This window comes from Canis aureus, chromosome 13 (genome assembly GCF_053574225.1).
Source record: "Canis aureus isolate CA01 chromosome 13, VMU_Caureus_v.1.0, whole genome shotgun sequence".
Taxonomy (NCBI): domain Eukaryota; kingdom Metazoa; phylum Chordata; class Mammalia; order Carnivora; family Canidae; genus Canis; species Canis aureus.
In genome coordinates this window covers 70,302,987-70,330,936 of record NC_135623.1, presented here as the reverse complement: position 1 = coordinate 70,330,936, position 27,950 = coordinate 70,302,987, and the positions used below count along the sequence as shown (strand labels likewise).

At 42.4% G+C, this 27,950-nt stretch overlaps 1 protein-coding gene across 3 annotated transcripts in view; it reads right to left on the bottom strand.

The window, feature by feature from the left end:
- Positions 1-27,950, bottom strand: part of ANXA10 (annexin A10) — a 97,011-nt gene that overhangs the window by 14,444 nt on the left and 54,617 nt on the right. For all 3 annotated transcript variants that reach the window (XM_077846579.1, XM_077846578.1, XM_077846577.1), the window contains exons 4-6: positions 11,833-11,946; positions 10,253-10,343; positions 9,042-9,121 (exon numbers count right to left, since the gene is read on the bottom strand). In XM_077846579.1, coding sequence (XP_077702705.1) covers positions 9,042-9,121; positions 10,253-10,343; positions 11,833-11,946 — 285 coding nt within the window. The remainder of the gene's footprint in view (positions 1-9,041; positions 9,122-10,252; positions 10,344-11,832; positions 11,947-27,950) is intronic.

Below are 27,950 nucleotides of genomic sequence, written 5' to 3'. Positions count from 1 at the left end.
ATAATGACCTCCTTTTAGATGTGTCTCCTGAGGCAAGGGAACAAAAGCAAAAATAAATTATTGGGACTACATCAAACTAAAATACTTCTTTACAGTAAAGGAAACAACCAAGAAAACTAAAAGACAACCTACTGAATGGGAGAAGATATTTCAAAATGACATATCCAATAAAGGGTTAGTATCTAACACATGTAAAGAACTTATACAACCAACATCAAAACCCCTAAATAATCCAATTAAAAAATGGGCAGAAGACCTGAACAGACAGTTTTCCAAAGAAGACATTCACATGACCAACAGATACATGAAAAGACGCTCAACATCACTCATCATGAGGGAAATGCAAATCAAAACCACAGTTAGATATCACTGCACACCTGTCAAAATGGCTAAAACCAAAAACTCTAGAAACAAGTGTTGGTGAGAGTGTGGAGAAAAAGGAACCCTTGTGTACTGTTGGTGGGCATGCAAACTGGAGCAGGCACTGTGAAAGAAAGAGAGCATAGTGGTTCCTCAAGAAATTAAAAATACAACTACCCTACAATCCACTAATTGCAGTAATGTGTATTTACCTAAAGAATACAAAAACACTAATATGACGGGATATATGCACCCCTATGTTTATTGAAGCATTATTTACAAGAGCCAAACTACGGAAGCAGCCCATCAATAGATGAATGGATAAAGAAGATACGGTCTATTTACACAATGGAACCTAGCTCAGCCATAAAAAGGAATGAGACCTTCCCATTTGCAACAAGGTGGTTAGAGCTACAGCGTATCACCCTAAGTGAAATAAGTCAGTCAGAGAAAGACAAGTATCGTATGATTTCACTCACATGTGGAATTTAAGAAACAAAAAAAAATGAACAAAGGGGGAAAAGAAAGAGACAAACCAACCAAAAAGCAGATTCTTAACTAAAATGAACAAATGAATGGTTACCAGAGGGGATGTGGGGGTGAGGGATGGGTGGGTAGGTGAAGGGGATTAAGAGTACACTTATCTTGGCGAGCACTGAATCAACATATGAAATTGTTGAATCACCATATTGCACAGCAGAAACTAATATAACACCGTATGTTAACTACACTGGAATTAAAATAAATAATGAAAAGATCAACTAGTAGATGTAAGAAGATTTTACAGATGATTGAATTGAAATTTTCTTGGTGATTTCCAATCACACTGCATAGCTAAGTAAATGCCTACTCTTTCAAAGTTTGTGAGAAATATTTAAGAATTTTCTGCAGTTCTGATTATCTGAAATATTTTTTGGAACGTTAGATTTTTGACATTAAACTTGACATGGTGCTTATCCATTTACTTCCTTTTGCAGTTAATTACCAAAGGCACTTCTAAGCAGACTGGTAGATTAAAAACAAATATATACGTGAATAAGTAAGTTTGTGATTTAGCTTTTTCCACCAAGGCAGAGTCAAGCTGGTTTTGTCATGTAAAAATCCTACAACAGCAGCATGGTGTGTGTAGCTGATGTAAATGCCAGAGAAATGACATAAATGAGTACAGAATTTGAGGTAGGGGCAAAATAAAATTGTGGAAAGGAGAAACTAAGGGAATGAAAACCTGGCTGAAAATATTTGAAACAGGTAAGTGGACTAGAGATAGAGATGATCACTGAAATCTGATGGCAATGGCATCCCCAGAGGTCTCATTGTACAAGTTTGAGAAACCATTGTAAGGAAAATCCTAAGAGCTGAGATGAAATGAAAACACTTATCATCTCCAGTGTGATTTGCACATACTCATTGATTAATCTCCAAATGAATAATTTTGTATTATTTGACAGATAATTAGATCTCCTGTATATCTATTTTTTTTTTTTATATCTAGTTTAATAAAAGCACGCATGAAGTGTGGTAAGCCCATTTAATGACTGGCATGCAGTTTTCAAGAAGAAGGTGTTCTGGCTGAGTTGTTTCCTTATTCAAAATATCCTTTTTTGAAAATACTTTAAAGGTCAAGTAAAAAATCTTCTCTCCCAGGAAATATGACAATAATTTCCAACATTTTCCATTTCATGAAGATCTTAAGGCTCCTATGCTCCAATCCTCTCAATCTCTATTAATTCCACAAAAGAGGTGAGCCTGATTTCCATGATGTTAAAAAGATGAAAGCCACAGATTGTAGGTACTTTGATTCTGAAAAATCAAATAAAATGCAGAGGCAAGTAGTAGATGTAATTACAATAATTGAATAATTTTAGAATATTTGTATTGGGAGGGAATTGAGAGAGGAATGAGTTCACATTCCTTAATTTATAAAGCAAATCCCTCTAATCTGAATCTCAAGAAGGTAAAATAATAAATATAAGGACATACAACTGACTTAAATACAGCTAAGAGGAAAAGATATATAGATATATATCTTGTTTTACACAAAGTCTATCTATTATCTATCTATGTACCTATCTATCATCTACCATTTATATATATACAAAGAGAAAAGGAGATTGAGAAAGCGAAAGACAGACCAACAGAGAGAGAGACACGCACACGCACACGAGAGTCAGAAGGAGCTGGACAGAGAGAGAAATGATCCCAACTATAGGGTGGAAGAGATTTGTTCACGCTGAAGTAGCCCTCAGTTATCTGGTTGGAAGTTATCAGTCTAAATTGCACAACCTTTGGGAATAAATTCCATTTCCTTTTTGTAAAATGTCTAGATCGATTATCTCTGAAGTGGTGTACACCACAGGTAGTGGTCAGGAGAAGGGATAAGGTTTTTCGGTTCCCTAATTCACTGTTTATTTTTTCCGAACCAAATTTACTAATTGAAATGCTAGGTCAGAAGCTCCAAACTGAAGAGCCACTGATGTAGAAGTCGGGAGTCAGTGGGAACTCTTCAAAACATTAAAACCTCTAAGAGAAATTATACATTTAATTATATATATGATCATTTATACATAAACAGTATGAATTATCATGAGACTCCTGATCTTCAAAAAGACTATTATTAAAGGAGATTATCCTAAGATACCTCCTCTTACTTTAATTCCTATTGTAATTTAAGGAATCTTTGTAATATTGTAATTTTAAGGAATTTAAACTGTGTATTATTTTATACTTGTGTTTTTTAGATTTTAAAAGAAATAAACTGTGAAACCTTATAAGTATTTAGTCTTTAAGTAAACTATTTTTGTTTATTCATTTTTTAAAGATTTTATTTACTTATTTGAGGGAAAGACAAAGATAGTGACAGAGATAGTGGGAGAGAGCACGAGTCCCCACTGGGCAGGGAGCCTGACGCGGGCTCCATCCCAGGACCTGGGATCATGGCCTGAGCCAGAGGCCTTTGCTTAACCGACTGAGCCACCCCAGCACCCCTTTAGGTAAACTTTATTAATTTTCCTTGGCGTCTTATAAAATCTAGGTCTCTTCACCCTCATTTCTTAATATTCTCTATTGGAAGGAAACGTTTACTCACTGAAGTAAACTACACTGAAAAGCCATTTCAAAGTTAAACACACACACGCAATGTAATGTTCCAACTCCAGAAATTAAAAGTAAGAAGTAACACTTTATACTGTAAAGTCAGGGTCTGGCGATGGAGCCCTACATCCTGCTCAGCGAGGTGCCTGCTTCTCCCTCTCCCTCTGCCCCTCCACCTCCCCGATTGTGCTCTCTCTCTCTCCTGCCCTCTCTCTCGCTTGCCCATGCTCTCTCTTTCTCAAATAAATAAATAAAATATTTTGAAATAAATAGATTATAATAATAAAACCACAGTTTTCCAGTCAGAAATTCATACTAGCCTAGGCATTGCCTCTAATAAAGGAAACCAGCAGTCCCACTGTAAATCCATGAGTTGCAGCCTAATATCAAACAAGTTTTTATTTTCTTAATATCCAAATAGAAATGTATTTCAATTTATTGGTGAAAAATATACGTTCTCTTCTAGGAAATGAAATGTATTTTATTAGATAATCTTGCATTCTCTTAGACTTCTATCAGAGATTTTGTTCCCAAATCCTGCTTTCCTCCTTTCTCTTCCCTAAGTGTTTCTCCCAAGCACACTCCATAATAAACAAGTCGAGTGCTCATCTGCGTCTCAGAATCAGCTTTCCCTGGAACCCAGCGGCCATATCCCCTCCTTGCAGAGACAAGGAAACCAAGGCTCGGAAGGATTCCCATTATACATCTACAATATGAAAACAGACCTAAGTACACTATCACCCCATTGTTTAAATCTAATTTCTCCTTCCTCCAACCCCATTTGACTCCATTCCAGTTCTACTTCTGTTTGGTAAAATGTCAATGACCAATATGCAAATAACCTCTCAAAATCTCTGTACTTCTTAAATGGTTGAGCTAAACACCACTTAAAAGTACTGACATCTAAGAATCAGGATTGCAGTGGATCTTTCAAAGCAAAGATTCTTCTAGTGCAGGGGGAAAAAAAAGCCAACAACACACAGGTTTGAAAATTAAGCATGACAGAAAATGGCAGGAAACACCAGTGACCCATGTTTTCTCAAAGTAATCAAGCAATCGATCTTATTTGTTTGTTTTCTTTAAGTTATTTATTTTTAAAAATTTATTTATTTATTTATTTATTTATTTATTTATTTATTTATTTATTTATTTATGATAGACATAGAGAGAGAGGCAGAGACACAGGCAGAGGGAGAAGCAGGCTCCATGCAGGGAGCCTGACATGGGACTCGATTCCGGGACTTGAGGATCACGCCCTGGGCCAAAGGCAGGCGCCAAACCTCTGAGCCACCCGGGCATCCCAATCAATCTTATTTGTAATTGCAGTTCCTTTTCCCTGAAATTAAACAATAACACTTTATTATTGATAAAGTGTATATGTGTGTGTATGTGTATATATAGTGATATTATCTATAGACACGTACGTATTTTAAAACAGCACAACTAATTTATGTCATCATGGGGTTTTTCCTAATTTGGATCATGACTTTACAGTATAAAGTGTTACTTCTTACTTTTAATTTCTAGAGTTGGAACATTAAATTGCGTGTGTGTGTTTAACTTTGAAATAGCTTTCCAGTGTAGTTTACTTCAGTGAGTAAACGTTTCCTTCCAATAGAGAATATTAAGAAATGAGGGTGAAGAGACCTAGATTTTATAAGACGCCAAGGAAAATTAATAAAGTTTACCTAAAGGGGTGCTGGGGTGGCTCAGTCGGTTAAGCAAAGGCCTCTGGCTCAGGCCATGATCCCAGGTCCTGGGACGGAGCCCGCGTCAGGCTCCCTGCCCAGTGGGGACTCGTGCTCTCTCCCACTATCTCTGTCACTATCTTTGTCTTTCCCTCAAATAAGTAAATAAAATCTTTAAAAAATGAATAAACAAAAATAGTTTACTTAAAGACTAAATACTTATAAGGTTTCACAGTTTATTTCTTTTAAAATCTAAAAAACACAAGTATAAAATAATACACAGTTTAAATTCCTTAAAATTACAATATTACAAAGATTCCTTAAATTACAATAGGAATTAAAGTAAGAGGAGGTATCTTAGGATAATCTCCTTTAATAATAGTCTTTTTGAAGATCAGGAGTCTCATGATAATTCATACTGTTTATGTATAAATGATCATATATATAATTAAATGTATAATTTCTCTTAGAGGTTTTAATGGTTTGAAGAGTTCCCACTGACTCCCGACTTCTACATCAGTGGCTCTTCAGTTTGGAGCTTCTGACCTAGCATTTCAATTAGTAAATTTGGTTCGGAAAAAATAAACAGTGAATTAGGGAACCGAAAAACCTTATCCCTTCTCCTGACCACTACCTGTGGTGTACACCACTTCAGAGAGAATCGATCTAGACATTTTACAAAAAGGAAATGGAATTTATTCCCAAAGGTTGTGCAATTTAGACTGATAACTTCCAACCAGATAACTGACGGCCACTTCAGCGTGAACCCGGGACCCCGGGGTCAGGCCCTGAGCCAAAAGTAGACAATCGCTGAGCCCCTGCAGGTGCCGCTCATACTAGCATTTTTGAAATGTGCTTGTTGGAACAACTCAGCTATCAATCAACCAAGTACAGGTGAATGTTGGGCTGATGCATTTTTTTGTACATGTGTAGTTCATCGAGGCCAAAGACAAAGCAGAAGAAATAAAAGATTAAACTGGGGTTGGTTTTTGTTCATCTCATAAGAATTATTCATGATAGGATTCGTCACATAAAAATTTACATATATTCAGATTAAAATTGTGTATTATACACATCATAGCATATAGTACGGTGAACACCATCATTCTGCAGGTAAGATTAGAAGTAAGGCCGAGAATCGTTCACACCGCGATCTTTTAAAGATCATTTTAAACAGTGACGCGATAAGGATGTGCCAAAAATCGAAGCATAAGTAAAAATGGAAAGAAATTTACCCTTTAAAGTATTTTTTTAAATAAAGTGCCTTTAAGAAATCACGCAGGACATTTTATTTGCTGGTCTGTGTATATATTGCTCTCCTCCGGGAAATTCTCTGCTTTGGCCCCAGTAGTCATCCTCCTGGATTCCCTCCTTACTGTCCCAGGTGTCTTCATCTTCCCTCCTCTGTTGCTCCCCGGCCTGCTTGGTTGTGGCTTTCAAGTCTCGTCTGTATATTGACAGCTGGTCTCCGGACCTGTTTCATCTTCTTTGAGGACAACCAGCTGGCTTCTGGGCTACCCCCCCGGGAGCAGGGGAGTCACCTCGTGGAGGTCTGGCCGGCGGAGCGTGAGGGGAAGTGGCAGGCATCCCAGTGAGGCCACCCCAAGTTCCCGGGCGGCCTCAGCACCTGTGCGCCTGCAGGGCTTAGGAGGAGCGGGCGGGGGGGGGGGGGGACCGACGGGCCAGCAGGTGGAAAGGGCCGGTCTCTGCAGCACTAGCAGGGGGGCCGCAGCCGGGCCGCGACACCTGTTCGGGCCACCTGGGAGCCTACTGAGTGGCAGCTGCTTCGCGCTGCTGGGGAGCTGCGAGCAAGGGGCCGGCCAGGTGAATAGGTGCTGCCCTGCAAGCAGGAAGAGGGGAGAGTAGAGAGGTCTGGGCGTGCGGCGGCGAAGGGGCCACTGGGGACCCCAGCACGTGAGCTGGGGCTGAGGAAGGGCCGAGAGGCCGGCGCCCCCAGACAGCCCTGCAGCGGGCGGCCGGCCAAGTTCATTCATTATGTGAGGACGTTCAAGGGACTGGCCCTCCTTCGGTTGTGGAGAAGACAGGTGTGGTCGGGGGCGGGAGGGTGCAGAGGGCACCCCAGGAGAGATGCTGGGCCGCGGCGAGGTCTAGGCAGCGTTCCCTGGGAGCAGTGGCTTTAGGGTCCTTCTGAATGTCTTGGAGGCCACACTGGACACAAGGGGCTCCTCGGGCCGCTCGGGTCGCCAGGTGGGCTGCGGGGGGTGCAGGCCCCGGGCGTAGCTCCACGGGCCAAGGGAGGCCACCTCGGAGCCGGCAGCTGGGCCCACACGTGTTCAGGTTAACAAAGACATAGGCAGCGACTGATGGAGGCCCTTGGTACCGGAGGGCTCAGCGCAGAGGGAGAAAGGACCTTGGCGGGCGGCCCGGTTCCGTCCAGTGATGACTCCCCACCTGAGCATGTGGGGCCCTGGGCCCCGGCGGCCCAGGGGCGGCCTCACCCGGTCTCCTCCTTCTCGGTCTTCCTCTACCTTCCCAGGTGTGGCCCGTCCCCCCGTACTCCCCAGGAGGCTCCCATCCATTCGTTTTTCTTTAAAGGCAGTGAAGTCTCCTCTGAGCTCCGCGTTCCCACCCCCACAGTCCATCCACCCAGGGTTCTTAGGGAGATGTTACGCCAACTACCAACGGCTCGGCTATGTTCTTGACATAAAGAGAAAAGTTTTGGGGATTCAGAAATGCTTGTTTCATCAAACACACACACGCACGCACACTCCTACAATGTGAAACCAAACCAAAACACTGGTCCTTAAGACATTTTTGCCAGCTATGGACTTCCACGTTTTCTTTTGAGAGTGAAGAGCTGAACACGGATTCCCTCTACATCCCTGACTGCGTTTGCTGAACTGGATGACAGGAATATCCAAGAATATGCGTCCGACAAAGGCTGATTATATCTAAAACACATTATCATGCAATGCTAATGTTTGGGATGTTTTCAAGAAATACTAGTTGAAATACAATAATTACGTCCCATGTAGTCAGTACAGAAAGATAAAATAAGGGTCGAATTTTAATTATTTTAATTTGAAGCCGTAGGGTTCTTTTGTGGGAACGTGTAGTACCACAGAATTTTCAAAGGTAACGCTGAAGATCGTATGCTGGCCCTTGGGAGTCTATAGGATTCAATTCAGATTCTGCATTTCTGCTTATTACCTCTTTAGACAGAGAGCAAACGCCTAATAGTTTTTGATTCTGTTTTTTCTTTTTAAGATTTTTTTTTTTTATTTATTAGAGAGAGAGAAAGAGCAATAGCAGAGGGAAGGGTAGAAGGAGAGGGAGGAGCACACCCTCTGCTGAGCAGGGAGCCTGATGTGGGGCTCGATCCCAGGACCCCGGGATTATGACCTGAGCCAAAGGCAGATGCTTAACCATCTGAACCACTCAAGTGCCCCGATTCTTGTCTTTTTAATTCCAAAAATGCTTACAAGAATATTTATATTACAGTACTTTGTAGTTTTAAAGTGAGAAACGCACTTCTCCCCTCCCAGGGCACTAGGCCATACTCGGACCTCAGAAGCTAGTACGCACCAAACCTGTTTAGTAGTCTTAAAAAAATAGAATTAGAATTCTAATTTCTAATCTTTTAAAAATAATTTGACCTTTTAACACCCTCATAATATGTCATTACTCGTGTATATGTCTATAATTATAATCATCGTATATATAGTAGATTTTTTTTTAAGAATAGAAATGGCATATTATTTATATTTGTTTGTTTCTATATCCAATCCAAGCTTCTATTATAGCGCTCTGAGTTTGGATGGTATCCAGTAAAAGTCATTATACTGGATTTACTGTTAAACTAGAGTTTTCTGTCCTATTTTTTGAAAATGAAACGTATATTTTTTACTAGTGCAAAAAGGTGTGAAATTTTGAATTTCGTACCTGGACCAGGTTCATGAGAGTATCTCTGAAGTGTCCCGAGGTCTCTGAGTAAATGTCTTCTTGAAGATTGCTGCCGTATTCTAGGAAGAAATAACCGTCCATGTTAAAGGTATGATTTATTATAGAACCACATGTCAACATACTTTTTTTAAATTTATTTTTTATTTTTATTTATTTTATTTATTTTTTTTCATTTTTTTCATTTTTTTTTAATTTTTTCAACATACTTTGAATCAGTTAATGTCATTGTCCCAGTTGTGAGTGGAAAGTACAGGAAATACAATCAATCTATTGACACTTCTTTGTCGTTTACTGCCTCCTCCTCGGATAAAGCCAATCTTCTAAAGAATCCACCAAAGAAATGTGACACCTAACTAACATAGGCACAAGTCTGTTTTCTTAAAAAAAAAAAAAAAAAAAAAAAAGAACCTATTATTTTTATTCCAAAATTGAAAAACAACGTCGAGAGTCGTTTAACATTCTCTAATTCTCAAAGTCTGTAATTCTGCATCCTCTTTCCATAGACCCAGCCCGTAACTTGTCCCAAGTGCTTTGTCTCCTTTTCATATTTTAGGTGAAGGTTCTTACTTCCTTCCCTTTGGGAATTTCCTCTTGTTCTCGTTCGATGCCACGAGCTGACTGTCTAGATTAGTATCTTGACATTCAGTGAGAGGTAATACCTGATGCAATGCAGCTTGAGGTATTAGGCTTTTTTGGAAAGTAAAACTAGTCAACTTTATTACTTTTACGATGCGTAAAAATATGATTTTGAGATAGATCCCAGGGATTATGAGATGTATGTACGGTGCAGTAGTTACCCACATTTGTCGAATTTGCGAAGAGGTCATTGATCGCCCTTTGCTTTAGTCTCTACCCGGTCTCTCCTGGGTGAGAGATAAATGCTCCTGAGCCACAGTGCTGTGCACCTGCCTGTATTAACGTAAGCACTTAGCTTGTAGTAAGTTGTACGTATTTTCTTGGAAACTTTTCTTAACTTGACTGTCTAGAGAATCGTTTCATTTTTGGCGCCTAATCATCAAGTTTACTTAAGTGGGTTTAATTGGTCTTGAGTGAGAAGAAATATTTCAAATATAAGGGTATCTTAGAAGAAAGAAACAAAAAAAAAAGTTTAAACTGGAATATTCTGTGCATTTGAAGAATCTAAAGTTTATATGTGTGTAAAGCATAGGCACGTATGTGCATTTCCTTACGCAGATAGTAGGCTTCTCGCATCTGGAAAATTTCTCCATTTGTTCTTGAAGCTAAAATATCAATGAGGCAGTTTTCTTCAGTGCCTGCTCCCTGAAAGACAGAGAAAGGGAGAAATAGAAAGGCATTTGTATTGGGAATAATAGTGCATCTCCTATAATAAAGATAAAGATAATAAAGATTTACAACATTCCTGGTATTCTGAGAGGGCGGAGGAGAAAGAAAGCGTGTTTGGGACGAGGATGGGCTCGGTTCAGTTCTGGCTCTGCTGTGTACTAGCCACTTGCCCCTGAGAAGATACTATTTTCTGAATCCCTGTTCCTTCATTTAGAACAAAACAACACGGACATTTCTATATAATGTGGAAAAAAGATGTTTGAGCTCATGACACTGATTTTGTTTTTTTTCCTACTAGAATATCAGTTCTTTGCAAAGCTGAAATTAGAATTTCGGTCTCTTTCCTAAAGACGATTCAAGGCCCGCTCTCTGCCTCTCCCTAAATGTGGAGTTTTGTACCAATTGTCTAAGGTTTGGACTGGGTATTTCTTGGGTCTCTAACAGCTGTACACGTACGTTTTTCTATTACAGTGATTGCAAAGACCTCACATCTTCTGGAAAGTCTCAGAAATCCTTACCATTCAACGTGACCCTAATAAACGATAACCCTTTATCTAAACAGTAACCTGAGACTTCCTTCTTCTAGTTTGTAGGCACATCATTTTGCAAGAGGTAGGAATTGCCACATTAAAAAAAAAAAAGCGATTGGTTTAAGTACATATGAATTTTATACAATGCTTATTCTCATCTGCAAAAATGATGGTCAAAATCCAAGTTCCCTTAGTGTCCCCTCCCGCTCCCTCTTTCCTGCCCCACATCACTCCCAGATCGAGTAACTTGATCACCGGCAGGCATCGTATTGGAACGATTGCAACAATTCTGCAGGTGTTTAATATCTGTGTTTGGAAAGACGTAAAAAGCCTTTCACACCCCATCCCTGGCCCAGAAAGTCTCTAACAAATCTGTAGTCAATTTATTTCGTGGGCGTGACTTCACCGTAAGGAAGAATTATTCTGGTTCTTCAGAAGTAAGATTTTTATACATTGGAGCAACAGTTTTTGTAAAAGAGTAACTTAAGGTCACAGAAATAAATAAAGATGTCTATATTTCATCTCTGACTCAGTATCCTACCTCCACGTAGTGAGTCCGATACTCAACAAAAATCTAAAGAGGTTCACACGACGCAGAACATTTTTGCTTAATATATGAATACACACTAGGGAGGGACAGAGATGAACAGCCCCGGAAGCTTACTTCGTTCTTCCTTGTGGTTCAGCACGGAGTTGGGTCAGTGGGTCCGCGTGTGCACAGCAAACGAACAGACTGGTCCCAGCCACTGGGGCCTCGGGGTCCCTCTTCCTAACAGGGTCACTTGTCCTGAGCACAGCATGGGCATCGCTCTAATTTTGCTCAGATATCCCCTCCTCTAAACCTGATCACGTAGAGCAACATCCCAGGCAGTTCCCGCTCTATTGAAATATTGACTCGCGCTTCCTCCAGGCGTGTTTTCCTGTCAAACCATTACCTTCATGGCATGCCAGAGTTCATGGGCATCATAAGATGATGGCGGGTACATGAGGCCAACCATGACGTCTTTGAAGTGATCTGAGAGCTTCTCCCGCAGGTCCCCAATTAAGTCCTATGGATGGAGGAGCAAAGACTTTTATTATATTAGTTACCAATTTTACAAGAGAAATGGGATAATTACAGAAAGTCTTCTGACTACGATTTCCTTTTCTATGCCAATATGAGTTGTAGGAACTGATGGACTTGAGGGTCTGAGAACGCCTGATGTAGTCGCATCTCTGCATGAGAGGTCATCCACAGGGACACTGCGGTCACGTAAATATGAAATGATCTTCTTTCCCTAATCCCAACACCAACCTGTTGATCTCATTATGAAAATAAGTAAAAATTTGAAGCTGAAAAATATCGTGGTTGAGAGTTTACTTTTCTTGCGTGGAATTAATGAAGCACTAGACCTTAAATCGAGCATGCATCTTGTTTTATCATTGCAGTTCAACGATTCAATCAACTTGTGTAGATGAACTGAGTAATCCAAGAACTTTCATCAAATAGCTGCATTAATACATTTTTGAAAAAATATTGAAAGTTAAACCCTTAAGGAGGAAAAACAAGCGTGTTGAATGTTTGTCCTTGGAATACATATTATGAAAGCATGATATTGATCATTTTAATTTTGACTTTTGTTTTGCCAGTGTAGAATGGGCATTTTAAAATCATACATGTTAGGGGCACCTGGGTGGCTCAGTTGGTTAAGCGTCTGCCTTTGGGTCAGGTCGTGATCCTGGGGTACTGGGATTGAGCTCTGCATGGAGCCCCTGCTGGGGGGATCTGCTGCTTCCCCATCCCTCTGCCCTCGTCCTCCCCCCAGTCCCTGCTCATGCTTTCTTGCTCTCTCTCTCTCTCTCAAAAAAATAAATAAATAAATAAATTAAATAAAATAAATAAATAAATATTTAAAAATTAAATATTAAAAAATATATGTTATATAAACATTTTTTGCAATGTTACAAAGATATTTGAAAGATATTTAAAACTTAACATTTATCACCAAGATATATAGAGTACATTCAATTTTATTTAAAAAATATGCAATATTTTAGTTCTGAGGTAACTCAACAGGATTCAAGTGAAAGATGATGAGGAATAATAAGCTTTATTAGAATAAAAGATAGTCATAATTTTAATTTTATTTAAGATAATCTGACAGCACCATTCCTACATTGTGGGTTTTCACTTTTAGTAAATAAAAGCACTTATCTGTAAGTTGGTAACTGGTAATACAGAGAGTCTGAATCGAATTTCTGCTAGGGTCAGTGACTCCGGTGCTTGCAGTATATACAAGAAGCATAAGATCCCTTCTTCTGTAGAACTTATATTCTATTTAATTCCCCCCTTATGCACCGTTGACCATTTCCAATTTCTCTACCAAATACTTGTTAAGGTGACACGAGCCAGACACTCTTCTAGGTGGTGGGACTACATCAATGAATAAAACATATATAAACATATGAGCTTATGAAACTCACATTCTCATACACTCAGGAGCTCAAAAATTGTGTTTGAATGAAAGATTGCGGTTACTCAACACATTTGATTTAATACTGTTTCCAAGACATAGTAGGTTTGGGAGAAACGCAACAGAGTCTCTGTTTTCAAGGAGATTCACACTCTAGAAACCCAGAGGTGACATTTTATATGTCGACTTGGTCGGGTCACAGTACCCACACGTTAGGTCACACATTATTCTAGATGTTTCTGTGACGGTATTTTGTAGATGAGATCAGCATTTGAATCAGCAGGCTTTGAGTAAAGCAATATTCTCCACAATATTAGTGGCCCTCATCCAGTCTTTAATAGAAATAGCTTTAATAGAAAAAGCCTAACCTCCCCTGAAGAGGAGAGAATCCTACAAACAGACCAGCCTTGGAATTGGACTGCGGCTCTTCCCTGAGTCTCCTGCTATGGGTTTTGAGTTTGCCAATCACTGCAATCCCATAAGCTAATTCCTTAAAATCTCTCTCTCTCTCTCTTTAGCTGGACGGACAGAGCTAGCTCATGCCACCTCCTTAAACAGCTTGCCATTGCTGTAATGAGGACGTTTGAGCACTTTATCCTATCCTTGCTATAAGGTCCTACGTGATCTGGACAGGGTGGCTCAGGTGAACCAGGCCTGTGCGCTCTCTGGTGAACACTCTCCCCAGGGGAGCCCCATCCCGTGGGGCCTCGGGCTTCCACGGGTGGCCAGGGCCCTCAGAGGACTGCTGTGATGAGAACCCCCCAGTACCCCGATGCTAGGGACCCTCTCCCAGGCTTGTCTGTAAGGGGCCAGGTGCAGGCCGCCTGCCAAGCACACGGGCGTACGTGTGCATATCGTGTGGGTCCTGCGTGTCTGGACAGCCCTGACTAATCCCTTCGGAAGGTCGGTCGGTGAGGGAGGAGTGCACCGCGGGGGCAATCCTTGTGTCTGCTTAGGTGTGTCTGCACACGCGGGTGATAAGTCCATCTGAAGGACTGCAAGACCCACTGGAGGAGAAGAGGAGCGTCAGATTAGACTTGCAGCACAGAATTATGTGACAAGGGGACCTTGCTCCTGCAGGAACTCGGGACCCAGGGCAGCTTTTGGTGGCCAAGGAACTCTAAGCCTGTGTTCTATTAAGGCACAAAATAATTACAGCTTCTTAAAAATGATATTTTTTTTCTCAATATGCATCATCAAGAGGAATGAATTTTGATTAATATTCTAACTTTGAGTTCTACTCCTTAAGAGATTAAAATGTAATAACTTTTTATATGAAAAAAAACCTTGTGCCCTTAAAATTATTTCCACAAATAATTTCCCATTATTATGTTGTTCTAAATATCTAGGATGCACAATGGTCTCTCCCAGATAAAATATTATGAAAATGCTTTTTTAAATCAGATATTCATGCAGGAGATCTAGGAGTCTGCGATAGATCTAATAACTGCTTTTTGTTAATGAATTACAAGATAATTTTAATCACTCTTTGTCATTTTTAAGTCAATCCTACCTTGCATAGGTGTTTTAAGGGTGAAGTCAAGCAGGTGTGGTACTTGGGTCTTGATACCCTACGCTCAAACTTCAACTTAGCTGTTGGGATCGTGCCTTCTGTCCTAGACACGCAACCCAAGGACCTAACCCCCAGCGCTGCCATCCTGACGGGGCTCTCTTGGCTTCCTCAACCTTCCGCCCATTCCCTCCCCCCACGCCCACCTGTAGCTCTTTCCCAACAGTGAGGTCCTTGCCTACTTGTACTGACACATGATGGAGATATTCCCTTCAATATGTCTGGTAATGTGCTTCCACGTGAATTTGTTCTCTCCGTACAATGCAATAAACTTTAAAATATATATGGGGAATCCCAGATATTTGAAAGTCAAAAAAAATATTTCTGGATGATTCAAGGATCAAATAATAAATCACAAGGAAGTCAAAGAATATGTTGAATTTAATGAAGGTGAAAAATACATGTTAAAATTTGTAGGATGCAGGTGAGACAGTGTTTGAAGATAATTTTTTAGCTTTAAATATTTATTTAAATATTAAAATATTTATGTTATAAGAAAATATAAATATTTATGTTAAAATATTTATGTTATAAGAAAATATAAATATTTATGTTATAAGAAAATATAAATATTTATGTTATAAGAAAATATTTATGTTATAAGATATATAAATATATATTTATATAAATATATAAACTTTATATAAATTTATGTGAACTTATAAATATAAATATATTAAAATATTTGTTATAAGAAAAACATATGAAATAAATGACCTAAGATTCCACATTAAAAAAAAAACTAGAAAAAAAAAAAAACTAGAAAGAGTAAATTAAATTGAGAATAAGAAGGAAGAAAAAATAACAGGATCAGAGACCAATAACATAGATAATTGATAAATATTAGAAAGTACCAATAAAACGTCTGATTCTCTAAAAAAAAAAATCAGTAATGTTAATGAAGTTCTAATTAGACTGATCAAAAAAAAGAGAGAAAATACAAAATATCAGTATTTGGTATTTTAGAGTGTCATGTACAAATACTACAGACATTAAAGGAAAAAGAAATTTTATGGACACGTTAATGCCACTAAATTGTAAAATTTAATTGAAAAAGGCCCATTTCTTGAAAGATACAAATTATCAGAGAAAACTCAAGCAGAATTTTACACTCAATCTGAATTTCCTTACAGTAATCAAGGAGATTGAATCAATAATTAACTCCACCTTGCCAGTCTCTAGACCCCAGTGGAATCAGCTATAAAATCCAATATGTAAAATATGTCAAAAGAGTGACATGTAACGACGAGATAGGATTTATCCCAGGAAGGCAAGGTCAATTTACACTTGAAAAAATCAATAAACTCAATTCCTCGTAAGTAGAAAAGCTGCAAGATATCAATAAATGTAGCAAAAGCTTTTGAAAACGTTTAACATATAAGCATAGGAAAAACTCTTAGGGAAGAATGGATAGAAGGAATTTCTTCACGTTGATAGAGGGAATTCCTGAAAACTTTAGAGTTGAGATGACGCGGTCGTGAACAGTGAATACTCCTGCCCCAGGACTGAGAACAAGGCAGAGATACTTGCTCCTAAGCCACTTGTATTCGTGTCACGCACGACGTACACACCCAAAAAGAAAAGCTAAAACTGTGAATCTTGCAGAAGAAAGCGTAGGAACAAATCCTGGGTCTTGGTGTAGCAAGGAATTCCTGGATAGAGTACGTAAACGTAGCAATCCACACGTGGAAAGAAAAAAAATGATGCATTTCACTTCATCAAAATAAAGACTTCCCTTCTTCCAAGGAAACCACGCGTGTTTGGTTTCACACGTCCGACAAAACACTTGTGCCCAGAAGGCATAGAAACTTCTTAAAACCCAATAATGCGAAGACGACCTGATCAAAACACGGACCTGGGATCTGCGCTGTTAGCTAACCTAGGAAATAAGCAAATGAGCGCTAAGAGCGGAAAACGATGCTCACATTGGTCATCAGAGTAAAGGGAGTTAAAGCCACGATGCGCTACCACTGCGCGTTGTTTGGGGCGTCTAAAATCACAGAGACGGCCAAAAGCGGGTGACAGGAAGGATGCGGACCATTTAGGGCTATCGTGCCTGTGAAAACTCATCAGGTTGTATTGAAATGAGTGTTTCTTATAAACGTGCAGTTTATATCCTCAATATTGTGGATTTTGAGTTTTATTTTAGCGTGTTACTTTGGCATCTGCGAAGCCGATGTTTCCTAAAACTTGGATTGACGTAGCTCTTTCAAATAGATCCTTTCCTGCATCTATGGGCTATGCTAGTTAACACTCAGGTTCAAATGATCATTTAATTTAGTAATTTTCTGCATTTTTTTTCCCACCCTAGAATCAAACACCCCTCGTAACACTGGGGCCGCACAGCAATGCATCCTTACCTGGGGGGCAGCGGGGGGTGAGCGGGGCTCCTGGGTGGGAGGCCCTCCAGAGCGGTAGTATAGCACCTGTTTGGAGCAGGGGTGCTTGCTCTCCCCCGCCGCCCCCGGCTGAGCGTCGCTGGGATGGAGGGGAGCAGGACCCGCAGTTGCCCCTGGCTCCAAGTGGCCTGGGAATCTGCAGGTTCTCTGAGCGACTTTGGCCGCCGGTCATTGCAATGTCCCTTCCAGTCCAGAGAGCAAAGGTCCTCCTCGTGGAGATTTAAGCAGAGGAGCGTGATGACCACGTGGCCCACCAAGCGTCCCCGTTCCCACCTGTCAGGTGGTCTCTGCACGTTGGAACGACCCTAATGGTTCATTACCACGAGAACCAGAAGATCCCACGGTACAGGGGGCAAAGCCGTGGCACGCAGAGCTCAGCTCGAGGAGCAAGTTCCACGTGGCCAAAGAGCAAGCGCTGGAGCCAGGAGTCCGGCTCCCCGTGTCTCCCCTGGACAGCGCCGTGGGAGCCGCAGGGGCAGGTCAGCCAGGCGGTGCGCACAGCACACGGGGCCGAAAGTGCTGTTTCACTCAAATCCGGTGCAGCCCCCCGAAGGCTCGGGTGCACGTGGACCGGGCGACCCCCTTCTACTGGGAGAAGACGGGGCGGCTGGCAGCCGACGGAGAGGCGCACACTGGGGTGACCCCTCCTCAGGGCCCTCCTCTAAGTGGGGCCGTTGTTTGCTTGCCACCCTGCCCTGTCCTCGCATCCATCGCTCCAGACCCCCACAGCCGGGCGACAGCGGTGTGGTACCCCCAGTCCGCAGGACCCGGCCTCTCCCTCGGGCCTCCTAGGTGCACGGTTGAGCCCGGGACGGGGCCGAGCACAGGGCGTGCGCCTCGCTCACGAGTGAGTATGTGAACTAGTGCAAGCATGAATGACCGATGTCCACCCAGACAAACCCCCCTTTTTTGGGCAAACCCCCTTTTACTGATTGCAGGTAGAGCATCGGGTCAGCGCTCAAGGGGACAACGGCTTGGGCCTCGCGGTCCCGAGGCCGCGGCTGGGGTGGGCAGGCCGTGGCCCGGCGGGTGCGGCGCGGGCTGGCGGGGCCTGGGGCACACGGCAGTGGGCTTCCAGGATTTCCATGAAGGAGACCGTGCCAAGGCCCTCTAATGGCCTTGGGGTCTGGGGTTCGGGAGGGGAGCCTCTGGGTTGCATCCTGGCCTGCCGGCGGGGTGCTCAGCCCCTCGGCGCCGGCTCCCCTCTGTGACGCGCACCCAACGGCCCTGATCTAAGTCCAGGGACACGCAGCTCAGATGGAAAGTGTACGATGTTTCCGGGCCATACCAGACGTACTCAAGTGTCTTTCCTGTCCTCAAAGTGGATTCCGTAACTCGCTGCTGATAGGGAATGGCCGGGTCTGGACCGGCTCCCCCCGAGTCCTCTCTCCCTGGCTCTTTCTCCACGTCAGGATCGCCCCTACTGTGTTATTTCCCTCAACGTTTGTGTCATCCAAGCGTCAGTAGCTTCTATTGTCTCAACTTAGCAAGACGCCCAGAAGCAGGGGCTCTTCCGCCTTCTTTCCCGGCTACAGGGCTCGGCCCGGCCACAGTCATCAGCCCCCTCTGGGAAGGTCAAAGCCTCTGAAGGACCGTCCTTCCTGCGTCTGCCCGGAGCGACCCTCGGCACACCGGGCAGAGCCACCCCGAGCGCACGCAAGTCCCATCAGTCGCTCAGAGGCCCGTCCCCTCCTCGCCCAGGGCCGGCCACCAGGGAGGCCGCCGTGTGGTTGTCCGGGAAGCGCACGTGGCTGCAGGGGCTCGCAGGTGTCCTCGGCCACCTCTGGGCCTTCATCTCCTGCAACCCCCCTCCCGGCCTCCCGCTCGCTGAGCCCGGAAGAGCGGGCCTCTGTCCACGCGGGGCCTCTGTCTGCCCTTCCCTCTTCCTCCAACCCTCTTCCTCTAGATGTCCTGGGGGTCGCCCCTCGCTGCCCTCCTGAGCCTTCCTGCCCTCGTGGCCCGGCCTTCGTCACACGATCTTAAATCCTACCCGGTTCCCTAGTACTTACTGCGTCCCTCACCAGGCCTCATCCTTTTCTCCGTGACGCTGTCACGTTCTAACATGACTCAGTTTACCATTTCTTCTATCTGTCTCACCAAGATGGGATGGAAGCTGCCTGGCGGCAGGGCCTTTGCCCTGGTTTCCTCGCCGCGATCACACCAGCCTGCAGGACTGTGCCTGCCACGGGGTGAGCCCGCTCAGAGTGGGTCTAAAATAAATAAGTGGAGCCCACTTGGGACTCAACACGTACCTGCGTGGGGTCATCCTTGGCTCTCCCAAGATGCACAGGGAAGGGCCCTACCGTCAGACAGTTTTTCCGAGTGGAGGGAAGCAAGAAAGGCAGGAGTGATAACGGCCTCGCAATGCGAAGTGTGCTGAGCGCCCTCCTGGGGGAGGGGGTGTGATATTATCAGGACATCTGAGAGGAGATCTTGCTTTCCGAGGGGAAGATAAATATTGAATAATATGCTTCAAGAGCTAAAACCTGCACGTTCAAGGAGGAGCCTTCAAGTAGGTGCTCCAGTCAAGGCCTTACGTTTGCACTTGGCTTTATAGAAATAGCCTCGCGGATGCAACCTTTGCAGCGTCACTCGCCCCAGCCCGGCCCCCTCTGCTTTCTTGTTTGCCGAAGATCTGCCCTAAAGGGACTCTGGGCACCGCAGTGTGGCCCGGCCGAAGCGAACGGTGGCTGCTCTTCAAGTGGAGCTGCTCTGGGTGACGCTGAAGCTGCAGATCACCCGCGGGGCCTCTCTTCCCGCTGCTCCCTTTGAACGGAAAGCGAAGTGGTAGTTTCTTCTTCCTCGTTCTTCTTACCTTTATATATAATTATGTGTAACCAGGGGCAGGAAGTAGACATATGACCCACATTTTGCTTGTCTGAGCATGCTCAGGGCGATATTTGTGTATGCTTTTAACTTATAGGCCTTTTTCTATTATCATAAAGAACCAATACTCGCTCTTTAAACCCTCAGTGATGTAGGCCCCTCTAAAGCGCGCCTTAGAATTTCTCTTAGCTCCACCTACCCCGATACTCATTGTATAAATACTCGCATAATTTTATATCGTATCATAAAAACATTTGTGCAAGCCGCATTGTCAGCTCACAGTGGTAAGTGAATATTCTTTTGAACAGCTCCACTTAACGGCCGTTTTCACGGTTTACTTAATGATTCAATTTTCAGCAGGAGTCTGAACTAATTTTTGTCTAGTGATGATGATAATACTTCGGTCTTCTGGAGAAACGTAGTATATTAAGTTTAAAGTCCTCTCCTCCAAACGCCACGTTAGGAGTAACATCCTTTTAAAAGTACGCTTGATCTCGGAATAAAGAGAAATCCCTGGGGGCCAACACCAGGGGATAAATGAAAACCAGAGGATAAGCAAATGAGCTGACCTTGGAGATGATCTTGCAGATGACTGGGGAGAGTAGGGGTTGGTTTTGAGAATGATTTGCTTTAGGTTTCAGTGCCCAGGATGGGATGTTATATGAGGACAAGAGAGCATTTATGGGGTCACTGTAATGCAAGGAACTATGAGGCTGGGAACCTCAATGGATTATACCCACAGTAAAAGTATGAAATAGGAAAAAAAAATATATCACCCAGCATTGGAAGGTGAGCAGAAAGCTTACCTTGCATTGTCTGGGTTTTAAGTAGAAGGATATTTTCCCGGAGACCTTCACAATAATAGAGCTGTGTCTCCCTTGGGCAGGATTCTTAAATTTATTCTACTGTATGCACAAGAACTGAGACCTCCATGAAGAGAAACCATCATCAAAGTTGATCCAGGGCTGGTGATTCTCCTGGGACACCAGGAAGAAGCAAATGCCAAACAAGTCAGAGATTCTCTGACTCTCCAGAAAAATAAAATAAAATAAAATAAATAAAATAAAATAAAATAAAATAAAATAACAATAAATAAAAATTTAAAAAATTTTAAAAAATCTCGCTAAAAAAAAGAGCATCACTTTAAAAGTTCTCATAACAAAAATATAGTATGCACTTAAAATCAATTTTCCTGGAGGATAGACAGTGGACTCTACATGTCGCAGAATTAAAACTTCATCAATTTGAGACAATTGGTAACAACAGGAAAAAACACTATGAAAAAATGACACCTCAAAAAGAAAGTAAATAAAATTCTAGAAATGAAAAAGTTCTAGAATTTAAAGACGTAATATATATTTTAAGGAGTAGCTAATAAACAACTGAGTTGGAATTAGTAAATGGGAAAACTACCAGAAAAAATTGTAAAAGATTCCGCAGAAACAGAGAAGAATAGACGATACAAATAAAAGGTTAAGGGACTTGGAAGACTGAATGGCAAGAACCAACTGCTACCGCGGGAGAGAATGTGGGCAATACCAGGGCAATACTATTTCAAATATCATATACTCTCTGAATCCTCAGTTATTTAGATAAAAATACACAAGCCTATTAACTAATACTGTGAAACTACAGAATATCAAAGATTAAAAAAAAAACTTTAAAACAAACAGAGTAAGAGGTAATCTACAAAGGAAGACTGTTAATGAAAGAAGGGATTTCTCAAAAGTTGTCCATGAAGGCTAGGAAAAAAATAAAAATTATATCTGCAAAGACCTAAGGAAAAGTAACTGGAATTCAGCCAGGAATGCTATAGCCATCTAAACTAATACTCAACAATAAAATGATAAAGGTATTCTTGAGGAGGGGACTGAAATCATACACCAATCATTTGTCATTTCTGGGAGAAAAAAATGCTAGGAAATCATTTTTTTTTTTTTTTTGAAAAACGACATTGAGACCAGAAACACGGAGTTGCGTATTTGAAGAAAAACAAACAAAGAAATTGAAAATTATGAATAAAACTGAAGAGACATTAACCCATCAAAAGCTCAATAATCATTAAGTTGGGGGAGTATAAAATAAGGTAGGATAAAAATATTCAACAATAACAGTATACTGCCTGGAAAAGCCCCCAGCTCTTGGTTACCTGCGGCCCAGCCCGCGAGGCCACCGCCAAGACACAGCGGCACTGCCCCGGGAGCCATGCCCAGGGTGGACGCAGTACCAACCTTTCCAAATGTCAGCCACCTCTAGACCAGCCCAAAGGACCAAGCCAGCGCCTGTGGCCAGAACAAAACGTGGCTCTGGCCACCGAGTCAGGAGTGCACAAGGTCGAAACACGGGGTCCGCAGGGATGAAGCTGCCACTTCTTGCTGCAGAACTTTCGGTGGGCCCCAGCCATGGAAGTCCGTGTGACTGAGAGGCGCACGGGTGACACACGGGGAGGAAATGTCCTGCTGACTGATGCAGAGCCTCTTGCTGTCCTCCCGTGCCTGCCTTCCTCTCCCCGCTACCCCAGCCTCTGCTGCTTTCCAAAGAGGAATGATCAGGAGTCGCACCAAGGTCTTGTCCCACGGTGGACGAAAGCATTCCTGCTGTTGGAGCGTGCTGGGCAGACTCTTGGGAACAGAAGGACCCAATTTCTTAGGAATCTGTTGGATACAGCTGCCAGGTCGCCGTTCTGTGTGGTCCTGTCGGTTGAAATTGGGGCTGCCTCCAATTCAAATGATGGGCGTGGGCAAGGTTTGCAGTGGAAAAAGGAAAACTATGGGAGCTTGTGCTCGAGGCCCTTTGGGCGGCTTTCACTCTTCTGCGAGAACAGCTTCCATGATGGCTACGGTTGGAATGGATGTTCATTGGTCTCCCCTGGGAGTGCCTTCACGTGCCAAGGGAGATGCTTTTGGTGGGAAACAAGCCGCACGTAGGGAAGGGCTTCTGCCTACAGCACAATGGGGACGGTTCAATGACCCCGATGACCACGATCTGCCGTACGTCTCTGTGACGGATGGCTTGTTGATGAGAGTCTCGGTCAAGAAGAGCCAGCATCCGACAGGTGCCTCTTGGTGTCTTAAAATTGTTGCCTTCGTCATACAACTTCTATGCACAGCACTTAACCGAATGCTGATCTCTGGGGATGACTTGTTCCTGGTGATCTCATTTTGGGGAGTCAACTGTGATCAATGATTGGAAAGGTGGGAAGAAATCAACCAATCTCACCTAATGGAGACGGTACACTGAGGGTAACAGCTGGCCTGGGCCCAGGAGAATCATGGATTTACATTAAAAAAATGGCAGCTATTCCTTTGGGGGAAACTTTAACCCCACTCTGCTTCTTGAAACAAGCTACTGAGTCAATGGAGTCTTTAGTCAATTGCCCTAAATGCCTTGACTGGTTTATTGATGGTTCAAATATGCTAAACCCAAAAGACGTCCATTGGGTGGCCGTGGTTGTTCAACTCAGCAATAGCAGTGAAGAACCAAAAAGGGACTTTTTATTTTTTTTAATGGGCAGAAATCAAGGCTGTTTTCCTAGTTCTGGCCAGTGCCCCTCTTGAAAAACTTTTTAGTCTTTCTACCCACTCTGGGTTGTTAGACCTATCACTTTGGTTTGACCCTTGGAAATGTACAGATTCCATATGAAAAAGGACTTTTTGGAGGGCTGTAATCTATCAAGACAAACGGTGGCTGCTGATGGGAACTTGGGTGTCCCTCTCACAGACGTCCATGGTGAGGACTCATTCCCTGCTAAGACCGACTCAAGCCTGCACTGCCCGTATTATAGTGTTGCTCCCGGATCCGTCATCCTCCTGGACATCAGAACACATGCACTGTCACACGCTGGGCGTGTAGTGTTTTATGTGCTTGAAGCCAAGGTGAGCATTTCTTGCCAGCTTTGTGAGCTGACTTGCCTTGACTTGCCTTACTCAGTGTGAGCCAAGTCATCATTCACAGGGCACTGCTCCCGCACAGCCGCGGCTGATGGGACGCGCCAGAGTTGACTTCCTCTTGAGGTTACTAGAAGTCCTGGAAATCGTTAATACTTTGTCAAGTAGAAGCACAGCTGTTCCTGTTGAGTCAGCTGACTCTGGACACAATTATTGTCCTTGAAACTAATCTGTGTCATGTGTTTGCCTTTCCAGACTACTTGCAGTCTGGTACATGGTGCCATGTTTGTTATCAAAGTCACTCAACTGATAGACTGATAGTGAAGCTATTTGATGGAGCTCCCATAGTTCCTGCCATCCATTGGTTTCTGGTATTGGTGATAATTGATTGACTCAATAAAATTTCTGACTCTGTCTGCTTTACCTCCTCCTGCTGTACACAGCTTAGTAGGGCCATTGGTCACCAAATGGAATTTTCCCTCCTGGATTATAATCATAGTGAAGTGGGGGAGAGGGTTACTGTGATATTGTGATTATATATATAATATTTAATAACATACATAAATATATACATATTTATATATTTATAAATGTATAAATATATTTAAATATAAATATAAATACTCATATATAAATATATATTTAATTTATATGTTACATTTATAACATTATATATTTATTATTTATATTATTTATATAAATCATGTAATCATATATTTATTATTTGCTAATAATTATTAATAATTATTTACCAATAAATATTTATTATCATAAATCATATATTATTATATATTATATATTATATATTATATATTATATTATATTATATTATATTATAATATTTATATATAAATTTATTATAATTTATATGTATTTATATATAAAATATATATTTAATATATGTAATAAATATAAATAAATAAATATATATATTTGGCTTTTAGCCCCATGCCTGGCATAGAGCTCCTGAAACCTTATACTTTTCTGATAGGAGTGAGAGGATCATCTTTTGTTACTCATAAAAACCCCCTTTCAATCAGATCTAAGTTTATGGTCAGAAGGTGATCTTAGAGGGAGGGGGCTGATTACCAGAGGATTGGGTTGGAACCCGCAGCCCTACTAATCTCTAGGAAGACAGGGGGGCGGGGACTATCTCATTCATCAGTGACCAATGATTCAATCACTCGTGCTTATATAGTGAAACCTCTACAGAAACTGTAAAGAGGTGTGAAGTGCTTTCAGGCTGCTGAACGCCTCAAGGTGCGGGGAGTCCTGCACCCTGGCCCACACGCCTTGCCCTATACACCTCTGACACTTTGCTGTTTCTGAGCTGTATCCTTTATAATAAATTAGTAATCGTAAGCACGGCACTTCCCTGAGTTCTGTGAGCTATTCTAGCAAATTACTGAGCTAAGGAGGATGTTGTGGGAGCCTCCGAATTTCAGTTAACCAGAGGTATAGGTGACAATCTAGGACGTTGAAGTGGGAGACACTTTTGTGATATGCCTGTAACCTAGGATCTGTGGTTAGTTTGAGAATTATCTTCAGTTTGAGGAAAGTAATTCACACATTTGGTATCAGAAGTGAAGTGTTGAACTGTGTAGAGAGAAACAGGAGTTTTCCTTTAATCATGTAGACTTATTTTGAAAATTTTGCATTCTATCCCGACCAATTTTGGGTATGAAGATTCTTTTCTTTCTTCCAGCATTGTCAGCCTCGGAGTGTATTGGTTACTCTGCTCGGTGGGTGGCCGTCTAAGCAGAAGTGGGCTGAGGATTTGAACCAATTCTAGTTCAGCCACCAAATTACCTCTGTAGTTCCACAGTCCTGGATCATAAGGATAAAGCTCTTTCGTTGGGTACACTGCTTGTGTAACATAATGGCTTTTTTTGAAGTTTTATAAAAACGTCTTTGTCCCTCCTGCACCTGACCCTTCTGAAAGAAAGTTCTGAGTCTGAGTTGGAAATAATACAAAAAATGAAGTCTCAACGACTAGACAAGTGACAGTTTCCTAATGGTGGAGCAAGAGCAACAACCTTGGCAGCTGCAGAGGAAATACCTAATCACATCACCTCGGCTCTGGAAGGTAGGACGACCGCAACTCACTGGTCAAGGTTGTTATTGTGGACGATGGGCTGGTTCTAGACTTCCTCCTTGTGGGCAAAGGTAAGGTCTCTGCCATCGCTAATACATCTTATTGTATCTAAATGAAGACTTCAAGAGGAAAGGTCATGTCTAAACCTTAGGAACAAGCCGCTTAGCTTTTTTAAATAGGCCCTGATGACTTACGGGATTTGTTGAGTTCATTGGGTCCAGGCCCCTGGAGTGACTGGTAGCGATACCGCCAGTTGACCTCCCCCTGCCGCTGGGATCTTTGATAGTTACATGCTATATGAGACAAATTCATGGCTTTAGTCTCAGCCTTCGTTGGAATCATAGGAGTGGCTTCGAGCATGCTGGGCTCCTAGGAGAAAAGCCAATGGTGAAGGGGCATGTAGTGAAATGAGATGACAGGCGATGTTGCTGGAAGACAGTTTTCCGTAGGTCTCGTGTTTCTGAGTGTGGCGCAGAGTGAGGCACCGACAGTCGCATGTTCTAGACCAGCTTTCCAAGTGTGTTCATGTGGTGAATGGCACCCTCAGGTAGACGGGCTCACCTTAAGTGCAGGGGGCAGCCCTTCGCTCTGCCCATTGTCAATGGGTCAAGTCTCTCATCACATGGCTTCTTCTCTGCAGGGCAACCCACTGTGTGTGCAAATGTCACCTACTCATTTTTGCCTTGACCTTTGGGATCGAGGCTCAGGGAACTGGTGCAAACATTCTGACGTTGTGGCAGCTGTGACTGTGAGTGAGAACCCGTACTTAGCCTTCGCCGCAGGGGCCTCTTGTCTTCTACCAGGATCTACGTTCTCTCGGCTGCTTAGCTTCCCACTGTCTCGGACGTCCAAGTCTCATTACCTTTCACAGCTTTTGGCGGATTGTACAACACAACTTGAAATTAAAACATATGTTTGGAGAAAATATTTATAGTCTACATACACAAGAAATAACTGACGTCCAAATTCTATAAATAATTACAGTCAGTAAATGGCAGACTACTGAAAGAAAAATACACAGAGAATCTAGATTTAAAAGGGGAAGAAGCCAGGATGTCAATTAAAAAACAAAAAAACATGAAAAGATGGTCAACGTTACATTTTACCAGGGAAAAATGCAAGTTAAAACCATAATGAGATCCCATTTATATCCATAAAATGGGTCACAACTTCAGAAGTTTTATGAAGATTTAAGGGAAATGGGAATCATTATATATTTGCAGCAGGTGGAGTGCAGATTTACAGAATGTTTCAGATAGTTCGAAGCCCAATCAGAGCCGGCTTCCACAGCATCTCTCTTGCTCCTACTTTCCGTCTTTCTTCTTCCCTCCATCCCTCCCTGGCAGAGATCAGATGTTATTTTAAAGACAAATAATGGTTCAGGCTGTAACGAGCATACACAGAGGTTTTCTGAACTTATAAAATTTTGATTGATTCTACAGAAGATCTTCTTGAAATTATAAATTACGTTCCTGGTAGTTAAGTTTTACCGAAAGGAGTATATCGAATCCATTATATACTTGGAAGATGAGATAGTTGCACCATTTTCTTTTTTCTTTTTTTAGTTGCACCATTTTATTTATTTTATTTTTATTTTCTTTTTAATTTATGATAGTCAGAGAGAGAGAGAGAGAGAGAGAGAGAGAGAGGCAGAGACACAGGCAGAGGGAGAAGCAGGCTCCATGCACCAGGAGCCCGACGTGGGATTCGATCCCGGGTCTCCAGGATCGCGCCCTGGGCCAAAGGCAGGTGCTAAACAGCTGCGCCACCCAGAGATCCCTAGTTGCACCATTTTAAATTACTTAATTCACGTTTAAGAAATT